The sequence below is a fragment of the Charadrius vociferus genome, unplaced genomic scaffold (genome assembly GCF_000708025.1).
Source record: "Charadrius vociferus isolate BGI_N301 unplaced genomic scaffold, ASM70802v2 scaffold4, whole genome shotgun sequence".
In the NCBI taxonomy this organism is placed as follows: domain Eukaryota; kingdom Metazoa; phylum Chordata; class Aves; order Charadriiformes; family Charadriidae; genus Charadrius; species Charadrius vociferus.
Window position 1 is genome coordinate 1,500,787 of NW_009648150.1, and position 15,127 is coordinate 1,515,913.

The 15,127-nt window shown below is 42.7% G+C and overlaps 1 protein-coding gene across 1 annotated transcript in view; it reads right to left on the bottom strand.

Annotated features, from left to right (window-relative positions):
* The window catches only part of LPHN3 (latrophilin 3), a 277,537-nt gene that overhangs the window by 210,909 nt on the left and 51,501 nt on the right, over positions 1–15,127 (bottom strand). Inside the window, exon 3 of the mRNA XM_009884017.1 lies at positions 9,275–9,384. Coding sequence (XP_009882319.1) covers positions 9,275–9,384 — 110 coding nt within the window. The remainder of the gene's footprint in view (positions 1–9,274; positions 9,385–15,127) is intronic.

Sequence of the window (15,127 nt, forward strand, 5' to 3'; positions counted from 1 at the left end):
AGGAGTATACAGGGGTTTAGGGCATCCTTCTGTTTACTTGAGAGCAAATTAAACTTTCCCGCACCACCTCCTGCAACACTTTGATGTCCACTGTGCTTGAGTGAAAGATCTTCAACAACTACTAAGCTTTTAGATGTCCAGCTTAAATGTAAGACCTCATTTTAAGGCTTACCTCACTTCCATGATTAATTAGGAGTGCAATTTTAAAATATAATGGGAAGAGAAGTGACTCTTAAACTGAAGTTACACTTACTCACTGCAATGACTCTTCCATAACAACCTGTTCAGCTGGTAAGCTACCAAGTTATTTTTCTGAGTGGTATTAATACAAGTCCATCAAATTATGTCCTTACCAACTTTGATAGCAAATGTGCAATAAAACACCTCATGATCAGCTGACAAGTTCATAGGTGCCCAGGCTACAAGAGACTCCAACTCTTTTCCCCTGCAGTGTCAACATGGGTTTATGAAAGGCAGATCCTGCTTGACTAACCTGATCTCCTTCTACAACATGGTCGCCTGCTTACTGGATGATGGAACAGCTGCGGATGTTGTCTATCTAGACTTTAGTAAAGCCTTTGACACTGTTTCCCACAGCATTCTCATGGAGAAACTGGCTGCTCATGGCTTGGATGAGTATTGCTGGGTAAAAAAATGGCTGGAAGGCCGGGCCCAGAGAGTGGTGGTGAATGGGGTTAATTCCCAGTTGGCAGCCGGTCATGAGTGTTGTCCCCCAGGGCTCAGTACTGAGGCCAGTCCTGTTTCACATCTTTATCAATGATCTGGATGAGAGGATTGAGTGCACCCTTAGTAAGTTTGCAGACGACACCAAGATGGGTGGAAGTGTTGATCTGCCTGATGGTAGGGAGGCCATGCAGAGGGATTTAGACAGACCAGAGCAATGGGCCAAGGCAAACTGCATGAGTTTCAATAACGCCAAATGACGGGTCTTTCACTTTGGCCACAACAACCCCCACCAGTGCTACAGGCTTGGGGTGGAGGGGCTGGAAAGCTGCTCAGCAACTGGGGGTGTTGACCAGTAGCCGGCTGAACATGAGCCAGCAGTGGGCCCAGGTGGCCAAGAAGGCCAATGGCATCCTGGTCTGTATCAGGAACAGTGTAGCCAGTAGGACCAGGGAGGTGATTTTACCCCTGTACTCGGCACTGGTGAGGCTGCATCTTGAGTACTGTGTTCAGTTTGGGGCCCCTCACCACAGGAAGAACATCAAGGTGCTGGAGTGTGTGCGAAGAAGGGCAACGAAACTGGTGAGAGGTCTGGATTATTATCTTATGAGAAGTCGCTGAGGGAACTGGGGTTATTTAGCCTGGAGATAAAGAGGCTCGGGGGCACCTTATCGCTCTCTACAACTATCTGAAAGGAGGTTGCAGAGAGGGGTGAGTCGACCTGTTCTATCAAGTAACAGGTGACAGAACAAGAGGAAATGGCTTCCAGTTGTGCCAAGGGAAGTTTAGATTGGATATTAGGAAGAATTTCTTTACTGAAAGGGTCATCAGGCATTGGAATGCATTACCCAGGGCTTTGGTGGAGTCCCCATTCCTGGAGATATTTAAGGGTCATGTAGATATAGTGCTTAGGGACACGGTTTAGTTGTGGGTTTGTCAGTGTTAGGTTAATAATTGGACTAGATGATCTCACAGGTCTTTTCCAATCTAGGAGATTCTGTGATTCTGTGATTTCATATCTAATATACAATTAAGCAAAACCACTGCAGTGAGCTTTCTGATAAAAATAGCATGTGCAACTCAAAGATACTTGGGAGCATGACCTGTTGTGTGTGGGGATCAGATTCTCAGAAGCAACACATGGTGTAAAGACTGACTGCATCAGTGGGTACAGGCATTTCAATATTTTAAGCCTGGGACTGGAGAGCGGTGAGCTAGCTCAGGATGTGATCAGCTAAACACTCAGAAGAGAGAAACAGAGAAGAAAAGCTTTTCACACAAGGGCTTATACTGGCACAAAGGGGAGACATAAAGTGCCCCACAACCTATAGGAAAGGACCAAGATGACAGAAGCCAGCAGGAGCTGTCCTTTCACAGGAGCATGCTGGAAATTATAGATGGAGAAGGTAGTGGTGGCCTTCATACTATGGAGATAGCTGAACATTTATCTAACTTCTCCTCACAAAAAAAATTCATAGTGCTCCTGCTGACAGCAGACCTTTAAACCAGTATGCACACACACTTGAAATCCCCTTGTTCCTTTAATTTAAACCAAATTCATCTTAGATTAAAAAATGAACCACGTTGTCATTTATTTCACTGTCTCACAAAATTGTCTTTTTTCCCTCATCTCAGGCTACTTTCAAGTTTTCAAACACCTTTATTTCCCCCAGCTCTCAGCACTTAGTTTTTCTCCCTTCTTGAAAAAGATGCACACATCTATGCAGATAGCTCAGCCTCCAGGTTTGCAAAGCCCTGTAATATCAGGTTATTTTAAGGGTGCTTTCGAACTGGCTGTTGTATAGAATCACAGAAACATAGAATTGCTTTGGTTGGAAGAGACCTTTAAGATCATCAAGTCCAACTGTTAACCTAGCACTGCCAAGTCCAGCTCTAAACCATGTCCCTAAGCACCACATCTACACATCTTTTAAATACCTCCAGGGATGGCGACTCAACCAGTTCCCTAGGCAGCCTGTTCCAATGCTTGACAACCCTTTCAGTGAAGAAATTTTTCCTAATATCCAATCTAAATGTCCCCTGGTGCAACTTGAGGCCTCTTCTTCTCATCCTATCACTTGTTACTTGGGAGAAGAGACTGACCCCCACCTCGCTACAACCTCTTTTCGGGTAGTGGTAGAGAGCGATAAGGTCTCCCCTCAGCCTCCTGTTTGGAAGGCTAAACAACCCCAGTTCCCTCAGCCACTCCTCATAAGACTTGTGCTCTACATCCCTCACCAGCTTCGTTGCCCTTCTCTGGACACATTCTGGCACCTCAATGTCCCTCCTGTAGCAAGGAGCCCAAAACTGAACACAGTACTCAAGGTGTGGCCTCACCAGTGCCAAGTACAGAAGTACAACCACTTCCCTAGTCCTGCTGGCCTCCATGAATAAAGAACCAACAAGTAAAACTGGGAATTTCAGTGAATACAAAAAAAGGAGGTGTGACCACAATGCCCATGAAATTGTATGCCTTCAAAGAAAGGCAATTTGTCAGCCGGATACAAAGTAAAGATTCTTTGCTCAGAAATAATCACAATGGGTAGTTAGGTCTGGTGGGGTTTTTTTTGTTTGCTTGTTTCTGGTTTTGTTTGGTTTTTTTGTTTGTTTTTTTTTGTTTTTTTTTTTAAATTATTGTTCCTAGCCCATACACACAAACCATTTATTTAACTAAATAAAACAAAGGATGCCTGGCTTCAGGGGGGAATTCACTCGTTACTGACCAAAGCACCAACAGCCAGGTTTAATCCCTTGGGAATGCTTGCCATTTTCACCGTGGGGCCCAAGGGACCAAGTTCTCTGGGGAAAAGAAAAAAAAAAAAAACCAAAAACAAAAACACAGAGCAAAAGAAAACTGGAGAAGCTGCAAGTCCATTTGTTCAACAAAACACAGCACTGCTTTTGGTGGGCAAACGCTGCTTCTCAACTGATAGGGAAGGTGGCAAGAAAACGCACACAGGGAAAGCCTGGAGGCCACACAATGGTCTTACAACACTCCAGAAATAATTAAGAACCATATTCTTGGGAAAAGTGGTCTCATTAAATAGTTTTCAGATTGCAATTTTCTCCCATCTTCTCCCCCCTCTTTCCCTTTCCACCAGCAGTCTTAGAGCAATGAAAATATCAGTTTGCTTTCTAGTGCTTGTATTCTCTTAAAAATGTCATTATTCAATTATCTGTCTATTCAATGGCCCTAAGGTCCAGCCGAGCAGATATTGTGAGCCTTCATTTAATGTTTTTAAATGCACTTCAGTCCACTTGTGATACAATAAAACTTTATTGAATTCTGTTCCCACATCACACTTACCATCGCTCCACTTTTATTGATATGTGAGCCCATCTACTCTTCCGTCGGCAATAAAAGGAGTATTTCTAGCAAAGAAATGACCTTTCCTTCCATCAATACAGCAATTGGGAAATGTGATTTCAGGTTCCATGATTAAGAAGTCTTAAGAAAAGAAAAGATGAACCCTGTTCAAGCGTTGTTTTCCTTCCCCTTGTTAGCATTAAAGAAGCAGGAAAATCTCTTTAAGCACCAAGTATCTTTGGTGCCTTCATAACATTTATTAGCCCATATACTCAAAAGAATGGAAAAGAAGGATGATTTGTCCTTCCTTGGAAGCCAAAAACCTTTTTCACCTTGCAAGAAACAGCCCTTTGAATAGATCTTCCCAATATTAAAAGCTGATGGAAGACTTGTCGCCTGGGTGAAAGGCAAATTATCATCACAGTGGTATATGCTATGTCCGCAGCACCCATCTCACTCCCTCCTGCCTCCAACAATGCAGCAATGGGCTTGTCCTCATTGAACACCCACCTTTCTTCCACTTCGTCCTGCCCTGTAAGTTATTTTTTCCAATTCTCTATTAAAAAAACCAGACTGCTTCTGAAGGACAACGGTGCAGAAGTTATTCTGTGAACTCCAAAACCTAGAACCTAAGGGAACTGAAAGCTCAGGAAAAACTGAAGGTAAATTTGACTCATCTAGCTAAATTCGCTTTCCAACACCATGCTGGATCCTTGAGAGCCTGATTGGTTGTCTCTAGGGTGAAAAGAACAGAAAAAGTATTCCAAAATACCTCCGCACTTTCAACTCACACCTTTTTCAAAACTGAAATAAAATATAAATGCAGACAATCCCTAATTTCAAAGCCAGTGGGAGATAGTTGCTCACATGTGGGAAAATCTCCCTCTGTTCTGACTTGGGGTGTCACCCACAAAGGGCAGCACTGCTGCCATGGCCTACAGAGCATGTGTGCTCAGGAGAGTGAAGGGAAGGAGGCTTGTCAGCCTTGACTGGGTTGGTTTTTCTCTTCATCCATCTCAGAAATACATGTAGGACTCCTAAAGCATGAATGGTTTGAGCTGTAAAGTGTTACATGCATACAAAGCCTGTATTTGCATAGGGAAAACCAACACATTGGTTCAGTTTTATCAGATTATCAACAGAAAATCTGGCTGTTTACCATGACAGCTAGCTCAGCAGTTCTCTTACTGCCACTGGTCTTGCAAAACTGGACTCTTGCTTGTCACCAGTCTTGTGTACAAGCACTGGACAAATCACTCATCTGCTTACAGTGCTGGCTCATGAGTAAAAGGGGAAGTTCCATTTTACAAAGGTGAAATAAGAAAAATTACACTGCACTGGCACCATGACAACAGGACTGTACAAGCACCAGAATAAGATACTGAAGTGTTTCTGCAATGAGAGTGCTGACCTAGCTTCACAAAACCACCTCCACCTCTCCTGTTCCCATTATCCATTTAACACTGCTCCATAAAGGGAGACAGGGAGAGGGAAGGGATACACTAGGAAATAGCAAGTGAGTACTGGATCAAAGGGACCCTCACAAAGTGAGGTTTCTCATACTTACACACAGCATAACGCAGCCTAAAATGCGGTTTCAGACACCTCTCCACAATGTGCCATGTGTCCACAGCTCCAGTAATGGCAAACTGCAGGTCCGCAGTAGTACATATTTAAGAGAAAACCATGGAAAACCTCTCTTGGTCAGTAATGATTAAAAGAAAATTCAATTTAAGAAAATTGGAGTAGTAATTTCAGTATTTTGGAAAGAAACGGACAGTATTTAAAGCAGGTGTCAGAGAAATAAACACCTCATGTAAGGCCTGCTTTTAGAAAGACAAAATTAATTTGGTGACTTTTTCTCATATCAGAAAAATAGGACATCTGATGTCACTGAAGTCTGTCAAATTAGGCCTGGTATCTTTTCACCTGCTGATATCACCTGCTTTCCACTTGCTTTTCACTATCAGAGGGCAATAAAAAAAGTCCAGAGGTCCTTGGAATGACTGTCCATTTTTGTAGACAGCATCTGCCATCACATAAACTGACTACAGGGTCAGGAAAATGAGGAGAGGACCTTGCTATCTGCATGATCAACTGTTGTCTTCCCCATATATCGAGAGTAACTGCAGGCTCATGAAATTCTCCTTGTCAGGGGTATCTCTAGTGAACACACAGGAATGCGGTGTGGAGGGTAATATAAAAGACATTTTAAAATATATGAGCTACTGAAGTTAGAAGAGGTTTGTTTTTCCCCCTCCTGAGAGGAAAGGGGGATGCTTTCTTCTTGAAAATAATGCAACTTAGTGGTGGAAGAGTTAAAATAAAAAATAAAAAATCACAAGAGCAGTAGGCTACCCAATAGAGTTTTAAATCTTCTGTAATTTTTCTCCGAGGGAGTGTATACACTAGCACTATATTGAGCATAAGCACCTAAGGTCAGTCCTAACAACATCTGTTAAAGATGACTCCTAAATGCTGCTCTCCTGAGATGCACACACACTCCCCTCTGCTGCTGAGCCAGCGCTTGGGTAAACTGTCTTTCTCCATCCATAAGGACTAATTCGAAACTGTAAGAAGTAGCCCATCCAAGCAGACGAAGCAAGCTGGAATTGCACACAAGTACAAGTGCCTGCTGAAATATTAATTCCTTTGTTTTGCAACTGCTGTGTTTCTTTAGGAGATGGCCATAAGGCAGACACCACTGTTCACCACGGGCTTGGTGCATGAAGCTACCGAGTCACTGTCAGCAGCCGAGGAAGGGCTTTCCCCAGCAGCAGGCAGTGCCAGGGAGCCCGTAGAGCCCACTCCTCTCCTCCAGTGAAGCATCATACAAGGCATCTGAGTGTGGGTAGTGATGCTGAGAAAGCTGGACCTGAAGGGACTTGGGTAACAGTCCAAATTCAGCTAGAGGGGCTGAAGCACGTGCACCCTGTGATAAGAACCCAAGGGGACCAGCTGACCCACAGCAAATGGCAGAAGCATCACCAAGGGCATCAAGAGGGAAACATATTTCATCCACCAGGTGTAGCATTGGTTCAGCTGTACCCTTGCTGACCTCCTTGTCCAGAGCTGACACCTTCCCCATCGCTTGGATGGCTTTCACCTGTGGGGCACTCCTGGGGTCCAGGCAAGGAACATTTGCAAAGTTGAGCTGACCATTTTCAGAGGGAAGAAATGGAAGCAGTAACAAAGCCAGGCAGAGACTGAGGTTGGAGAAGAATAGATAGTAACCCTAGGTTTCCTACTCCACGTCTGCAGATAAAAGGAGACAGTTTGCCTGAACACAACCAGTTTCACTAGTGCTACACTGAATAACAAAGCATAAAGATTTGACCCAAAATTTCCTAGTCAATGCAGAACAAAAAGCCCAGGAGATGCGATCCTGTTCTACAATGTTCTCACCCCTTGTTTTCTCCCCCATAACTCTACTTGCAGAGGTACTGTATTTCATTCATATACAGAGGAAACGGCCATCAAAGCAACTAACTTAACTGCAAAGGCAGCATGGCTTGTTGTCGTTGTTTCCCGCCCTGCATTCAGATCCTTAAAACATACTCAATCCCTACTGCACATTTGGTACTGAGCAACCTCTCACAAGAGTTATTTTACATCTTGTATACAGGGAAAATTAACACCTCAGGGCATAATATGCACATATTACCTTTCTCACAAGGCACCACTATTCCTCTTTGTTTTTTATGCAACAAAGGCTACAGAGGGGTACTAGGTAATGACTATTGCTTCACCAGCCCAGTCTCAGGAGGGAACAGCATACCTCATGCAAATCACAAATCACAAGGAAATACAACCTGCTATGATAAGTAGAAACCGATCTCCCCTCACCCTCCCCATCCACAGTGTCATTTGTAAAATGAGAGACCTCATTTAGAGCGGAAAAACTCCAAACTGGTAATTTGGTATGAGCTTGCTAGGGCAGACCCTAAGCCCCTGATGTCCCTCTTTCCAACGGTTTAATAGCTCACCCCATAAAGAATATTCCATCACTACATTTAGAAGCTTCACATTTTTTATTAGAAAAATCAAATATGGACATGCCAAGCACCCTGCCAGCAGACAGAGTCCCTCAGCAGAGGGTCCCCTTTGCTCAGAGACGTGGTCTTAGCTGCATCCCTCACCTTACGGTTTCACAAGAAGCAACACCCCGCACAGCCTTTCCATGTCGCAGCGTCAGGCAGGAGGCCACCTCCTGCACAAGGGATGGGGACCACCCAAGGAGTTGTTAAGTTCTCACTTCCCCTCCAGACAGCGTGCCTGTCATTTCTCAGCTCTCCTGCAGCCCGTGCTTGAGGAAACGAAGAAGATGCTCTTAGTCCTCAAGCCAGATCCTGGGTTTCAGCAAACTGAAGTCTCCTGATGCTCTCTCAATACAACTCTGTGGCTTGGAAGCGTCCATTCCCATACTTGCTTTATTATTCTGGGAGGTGTGCTATAAGCTTTGGCCTGCTCAAACTGAAAACCTAGACATAGTGCTGTTATTCGCCGCTCAGCCCTTTATGACTGCTAATATAAAGTGCACTCCTAGTATTCCTGTTATTTCTTTTTTGAGTAATGCCATTTTTGGTTACAGGACTGTAACTGTGTCTAACAAACTTCGGTGTCTACAGAAAGCAAATTCTGAGGTGCGCTTAATTTTTTGTAGCTCTGACATTTCCTATTCTGCACATATTGCTGTAATCCCAGATGACTGTCTTGCTACCCTCAAAAATTCAGGTTAAATGGCTTGCCTGTAATTTGCCTTCATATCTTTGGAAGCTTATAAATTAGTATTTTCTACCATCAAACATCAAATTTCCCAAAACATTAGCTTTCTACCTCCTTGGCAATACAATACTGTACTTAAGACACTTATTAAATGTCACAGATTACATGGACATAGGTCAGTCAAAGTGCACTGCTATACGATTACAAGCATAAAAGTCTGGAAAAAGAAGCTATAAGCTAGCAATAGTGCTTCATTCTTCTGGTCTGCTTTCACTAACAGGGCTTCCCAAGTGTTTTCCAAAAGGTGATATGTCACTGTTACACTGTACAACAAGTAAAACATGGGGCACTATTAGGATATTTTTAACCTAAGCACAAACCTTGCACAGAGGACAAATTTTCGTATCTTATCAGCTCAGTCTCATATGACGCACGTGGTTTGTCACCGAGCGTTTACTTGCCCTTGGGCAATAAAAGACAAGCTCAAGGCTGGCCCAGTCTCCACAATAAATCAGATCTCTATTAAGGAAACTAACGCAAATATATCAAGATACATACTGTAAGGGACACATTCGTACTGCACTTCCAGGTACTTGTACGTCCCCGGACAAGGGTCTGGAAACACATCAGGGCCAGCAACAACTGCACATTGGGTCCGATTACTGCATCTGAAAAGAAAGAAAAAACAGAGTGAGAAAATAGTCCAGACAGAAGTACAGGTCAAGAGGTTGAGCAGCCCTTCCAGCATCAACAGGAGTGCAGACGCAACAGGACTTCAGCATCAGCTGGGGAATCTCACCAGAGAGCATGCAAAGGCTGATGGCAGACACTGATGTCTTCGTCAGCTTATTGCCAAAAGCTCATTCCCCTCCAAGCAGTTCTCCAAGCACCAGGAGGGATTTCTTTAAAACCAAACAAAGAGGAAGATTTAAAAAAAAAAAAAAAAAATTATTACAGGTACACAGCCCTCTAATTCTTGAAGCCCAAACTCTATCACAGTGACCTCAACTAACCTTAAATACCAGCATCCCCACCAAACGAAATGCAAAGACTAAACCAACATTTGTGGCAAAAATAATCATTGTATATTTTATAGCAGGCATAACAAATATTTTACAAAATATTTATAAAGTGTCCCCACAAAACCCGTCATCTTGAATAAAGCTGTTTAATGCAGAGCAAAGACTAGAAACAGCAACGCTTGAGTGGGGAAAAAAAAAACCAAACAACCAAACAACAAATAAGCTGTCTAGAAACCAAAATAGTAGTTTTTCATACACAGCCAACACAATTGCATTAGTTATAAATGGCTAAGTTGTATTGAATCATTCTGCCCAGCATGGATGCATCTCCTGTGACCATGTATTTTTTCCAAAACGGAATGTTGTTTTCACTGAAGATCATGCTGTACAACCGCATAGAGAAGGAAGTGACTGCCCACTACAGCGAGCATCTTTCAGGTTAAGAACACACACACACAGGTTAGGCCCTGTGAGATGCTTTCCCTATGGTACATATGACTCATGTCCATGGGTGGCTGATTTGTGCATGGGTGGAAACCTGCATTTGCTTCTATTTTTTGTGGTACAATCACCTCCATATACAACTTTTGTGTATTTGGGGGATGCAAAATAACTTCACAAACAGTGGTTCTATGGAGAAAAATCCTCTGCTTGTTTGTTTAAAGAAAAAAAAAAAAAAGAGACAGAGAGAAAGTAATTAGTCTTTGATTTTTATGCTTTCATGTGCCAGAAAGAGACCTCCTAAGGGCAATACCACTGCATTTACTTTCTCTAAGATGCTGCCTCCTCTGATGTGACATGGGACCCCTGACCCTCCTGTTCTTCTGGCAGAAGCCATGACATTCAGCACAGAACTCATTTAGCACTGCAGTGAAAATGCTTCATGTTTACCTGGGGCTACAGTTTGTCAGTCTTAATGAGGATTTTATTTGAGCCCATAAATTAAAATTGATTCATTAGTGACTGCCTTAAGCCCCATAATTTCTTTAATTTTATGGAAAGATTAATAAGAGCTGATACGCTTGCTCATTGGGCTGTTTTGCTGGATAACAGATAATCCAGTGGGCTGGGACGTTCTCGTGTTTTCTAGTTGAAAGATGACAGTTATCACAGCAAGTGACTAGTTTTATCATATACCAAAAAACCCCAATTTTATTAATGAACTTTGTTGTCCTCACCCTTGCTACTTACAGACAGGTGGCTTGGCTGGGAAATCACAGGTAGCTTGGACCGTGTGAATGGGTAGTCTTCCAGGAGAGGTTTTGAATATCATCCAAAACTTCACTTTCAACAAAAATCTTTTACTAGGCTCAATGTGCCTTTCAAAAAGCAATTGCACTGGCCTAATCAATAGTCTCTCTGGCTGTAGGGACAGCCCTGGCCACGTTATATAGAATAAGAGCAATGGATCAAAGAGACATTTCAAAATCACAAGTCACAATCCAAAATTATAAGGAATTGGAAGTCGGGGAAGGAACAGACACACTTAGTGTTCATCTGCTCATGTTTTCTTTCTGTCTGTAAGGAAGCATTTGCTTTGAATGGCCAAGCATATCCTTGTGGCCAATTCCTTTTTATGCAAGAACTTGGAAACAAAAACTAGAAGTGAAAATATTCAACCTAGAGAGCTCTAGGTTCATAACCAGTATTCAAAACTTGGTTTGGAAGCTAAAAGCTGTGAGCACCAACTTTAACCTCCCCTAATGTATACTGCCTTCTGGGGTATCACCAAAGAGAATAAAAGCACCACGATACAAGGGGTTGAGTGGGGAATGCAGGGTGCTGGTATGGGCTTTTCCCCCCAACTCTGACAAGTCCTGAAGCTGACTTGCACATCTCTGGATTGGGGGATGGCAAAGCACTGAGCCTACCAAGCACAGAAACTTCAAAAGAAGGCATGATCAAATTGTCAGTGCCACCCTGGGGGAGAAACAACAGAAAACCAAATTAAAAACTCCCAAATAAAAGCTGAAATACTAGGCAGTGTCCGTACCTCCCACAATTTGCAAAAAGAGGCTCATACCAAAAAAACCCCACCAAAACCAGAAAAACTCTACCTCCTCTCCTCTTCACACTCCTTTCATATGGGCAGCAAAATTGTGTCTGGCATTTAGCATTTTGAGTTTCATTTTATCACCCAAGGGTGAAACATGCAGGTTCCCATTCTGGCACACTTAAGGGATGAGGTCAATTCAGACTAAAAACCTTAGAAAAAATCTAATACCTGTTCAACCCATTCAATTAATGTCAGTTGTCAGGATATGAAAATTTTAAGGGGAGAAAGAGGTAAACATCATTAAAGCTCTGGTTGGTGTTCTTTTGCTCATGTTTTGGGTTTTTTTTCCAACTTTCACAACAACTTCTTGGTCCCTTCAGTTTTGTCATTTCTTGCCAGACATTTTGTCATTTCTTGCCAGACAGATTAAAGGCCCAGGTGATACACAAGAAGTGACATAGAAAAGGAGATGTGTAAAAGAAGATGCATCTGTAGCCTTGAAAAAGGAGGGAAACAAACCCATGTAGTCATGCATTACTCCTTTCCCAGGAATCCAGCCCATGAGCTCTTCTTTCTAAATTATACATTGAATCTTGGGATTTCTTGGCGCTTGGGTCTTAGTAATACTCGCTCCAAACTCATGTGAGTCGTGAAGCTCAATGCTAGGTATTGACCTTTCCAGTCAATGCAACAAGGAGCCCTTAGTTTTATTTGGGTTTTTTTTTTAGGGTTGTGGGGGCTTTTTTCTTTTTTTTTTTTTTTGTTTTCCTTGCTTTTTTCCCTCCTTTCTTGAAGGAAGACCTTTACTAACTACTGGAGTCACAATTTGCAGTGAGAAACAGCATTGCATCAGCTCAAGTATAAATCTGTCTCTTCTACAGGGCAATCACAGAAACCCTACCCAGGTCCCTTAGCTTTATGTTAGAAACGGCAGCTCCACATCTTGCTAGATACCCCTCCAACAGGGCAGGAACTTTTTTGCATCGCTGGCTGTAGCTTAATTGTACTCCAGAAAATTACAGTCACCTTTTTTACACCCATCTATACCTCTTATTACCACCTTTTGACAAATGCCTCTTGTTTCTAGCACTGATTCAGCAGCTTCTTCAAACGAAACTACTTCTCTTTCCCCTGCGTTGCCTTCATGCTGCAAATTTCCTAAGCAAACCCTGGCCTCTGGGTATTTTTTCATTCTCCATATGGCCTGACACCAAGTAAACAAGAGAACTGTGGGAGGAATCTGCGAATTTGGGGGACAAGATAGAAAATTTTATGCCTATTAAAAAAGCAGCTTCCATTTTACTAGTTGTACAACATTTTAAGTCAAATGTTCTGGAGACATGGAAGAATCAAAGGACCCCCTGGAGTCGTTTTAGTTTCCCTAGTTGCCATTTATCAGGAAAATGACAAGGAATTTATAACCATCCTATTGTTTGGAGTTGGTTTGTTTTATTTCAAAGTCCTTAACACTACCTGCAATCATTCCTCTCTTCCTGCTGCTCCCTGAATGCAAGGTGTGCACATGAAGATAGAGCCTACTTCTCAGAGATGCTGCATGTCTTGGGTCACCTCCATAATTGCTGCTGGGATTCGTGGACACTTTGCCTGGACCAAGAGCGTCCATACAGCTCACCAGCAATAACTCACCATGCTGCCACAGCATTCAGGCTAGCAAGACAAAAAGCCTGCTGCATTTTCCACTTTGCAAGATATGGAAAACGTGGCTTGCCAGCGCCTGGGTTCCTCTGTAAAGGTTTACGTTGGTGCAAAATGTGCTCAATGAAAAGGCTTGTATCTCACATCCACTTTTCCAAGGCACAGATGCCTACCAAGACCAACCAAGAGATCAGAAACTAAGGCATAAACTGAGATCTGCATTTTCACCCTGACTTGAGAGACTGATGGCAACATATGTTCCTGTACATTGAGGAAAAGAGAATACCCCAAACCCTCCTAAAAATCAGTCTGAGGTATTCAGCAGCTTTTAAGCACTCAGCTTCTCATAAACAGTAGTTCATATTATTCACATATATGTTTTGGAGAGGAAAAATTACCTCCTGGGAAAAGTGTAAATTGTCCCAGTTGCAAGAAGAAGGAAAAAAAAAAAAAAGGAGCTCTTTATGTCTTCTTTCCAGATACATTTATTCCCACTTATTAAGGTACTTGTTTTGTCTTTCAGATGTGGAAAAATATTTACCCTAGAAGAAAGATGTCAATGCAGTGTCACACATACACTGTAACAGAAAACATGGATTATTTTTGCAGAACTTCTCCCAGTTCCAGTGGAAAATTACTTTCAAGAGTTTTAATGTGAAACAGTAATAATAATTCATGTGGCATTTGTTTTGCATTTATAGCAGTGGGACTCAAGGAAGCTTTTGAGTTCAGAACCAGCTGCAGGGCTCAACTCTGCTTGTAACTCTCAGTTCATTCTAAAAAAACCCCAACACCAAAACTTCATTTCCCTTCAGCAAACTTCCATTCCTTCTCCCTGGCAACATTTTTATGATTTTTAAGTGACAAGGTCGTCTTGTGATCGCGAGGCAGAAACACTTTAAGACATAAACAGCTGCTTATTCCTGCTCTGACATCCTTGGTTTTTTTCCAATCCTGACATTGTTGATATATTTACCAAAAGAGAAAGAAAGGAAAAAATAATAGTTTGGCAGGTGATGTTTATTTTAGGCCTTTCCAGAAACTTTAATAGTAGAGACATGTCAACAGCATCAGGCTAGACATGTCTGGGGTGATATGTTTGCCAGAACAAAAATGCAAAGGCAGCACAAAATAAAAGATCAATCCTGAACAAAAGCCTTTCAGCATTAATCATCACAGGCACAATACCAGTAAGTCCTCCGGCTCCTCATCCAGGTGGGGACCATTAGCCCCAGACAAGAAAAACAAGTGCCAAAACCATGGTGGTAGGTGCCCGTTTTGCTAGGGATGCCAGGAGAAGAGCAACCAGAAATTCATGCACAGGTCCACAACAAATATCCATTTGTTGGCTCAAATATCCATTTCATCCCCAACACAACCTTTCTCTTGGTCCTTATCCTCTAGAGCCAAGCCCTTCTGAGGTGGAGCAATGCTTTCTATGACACCATGGCTGGAACCTTCTGTGAACATGTCATATTGGAAACCATTACAAATGGCAAACCCACTCACTCCCTCTGAATCTACAATCAGACCATCAGAGTGCAGCACTAGGCTCTTAAATACCATGAAGACTGGAAAACTTAAGGCCACGTGACCATGAGCTTGGATTTCTACGGAAAGCACTGAGCTGCCATATCCATCCCTTACTGCTGCTAACAAACCCTGCTGGTAGCTGGTGCTACTCTCCATCTACAGCAACTTACAACTTAATGCCCACATGGGCTGACCAAACCAGCT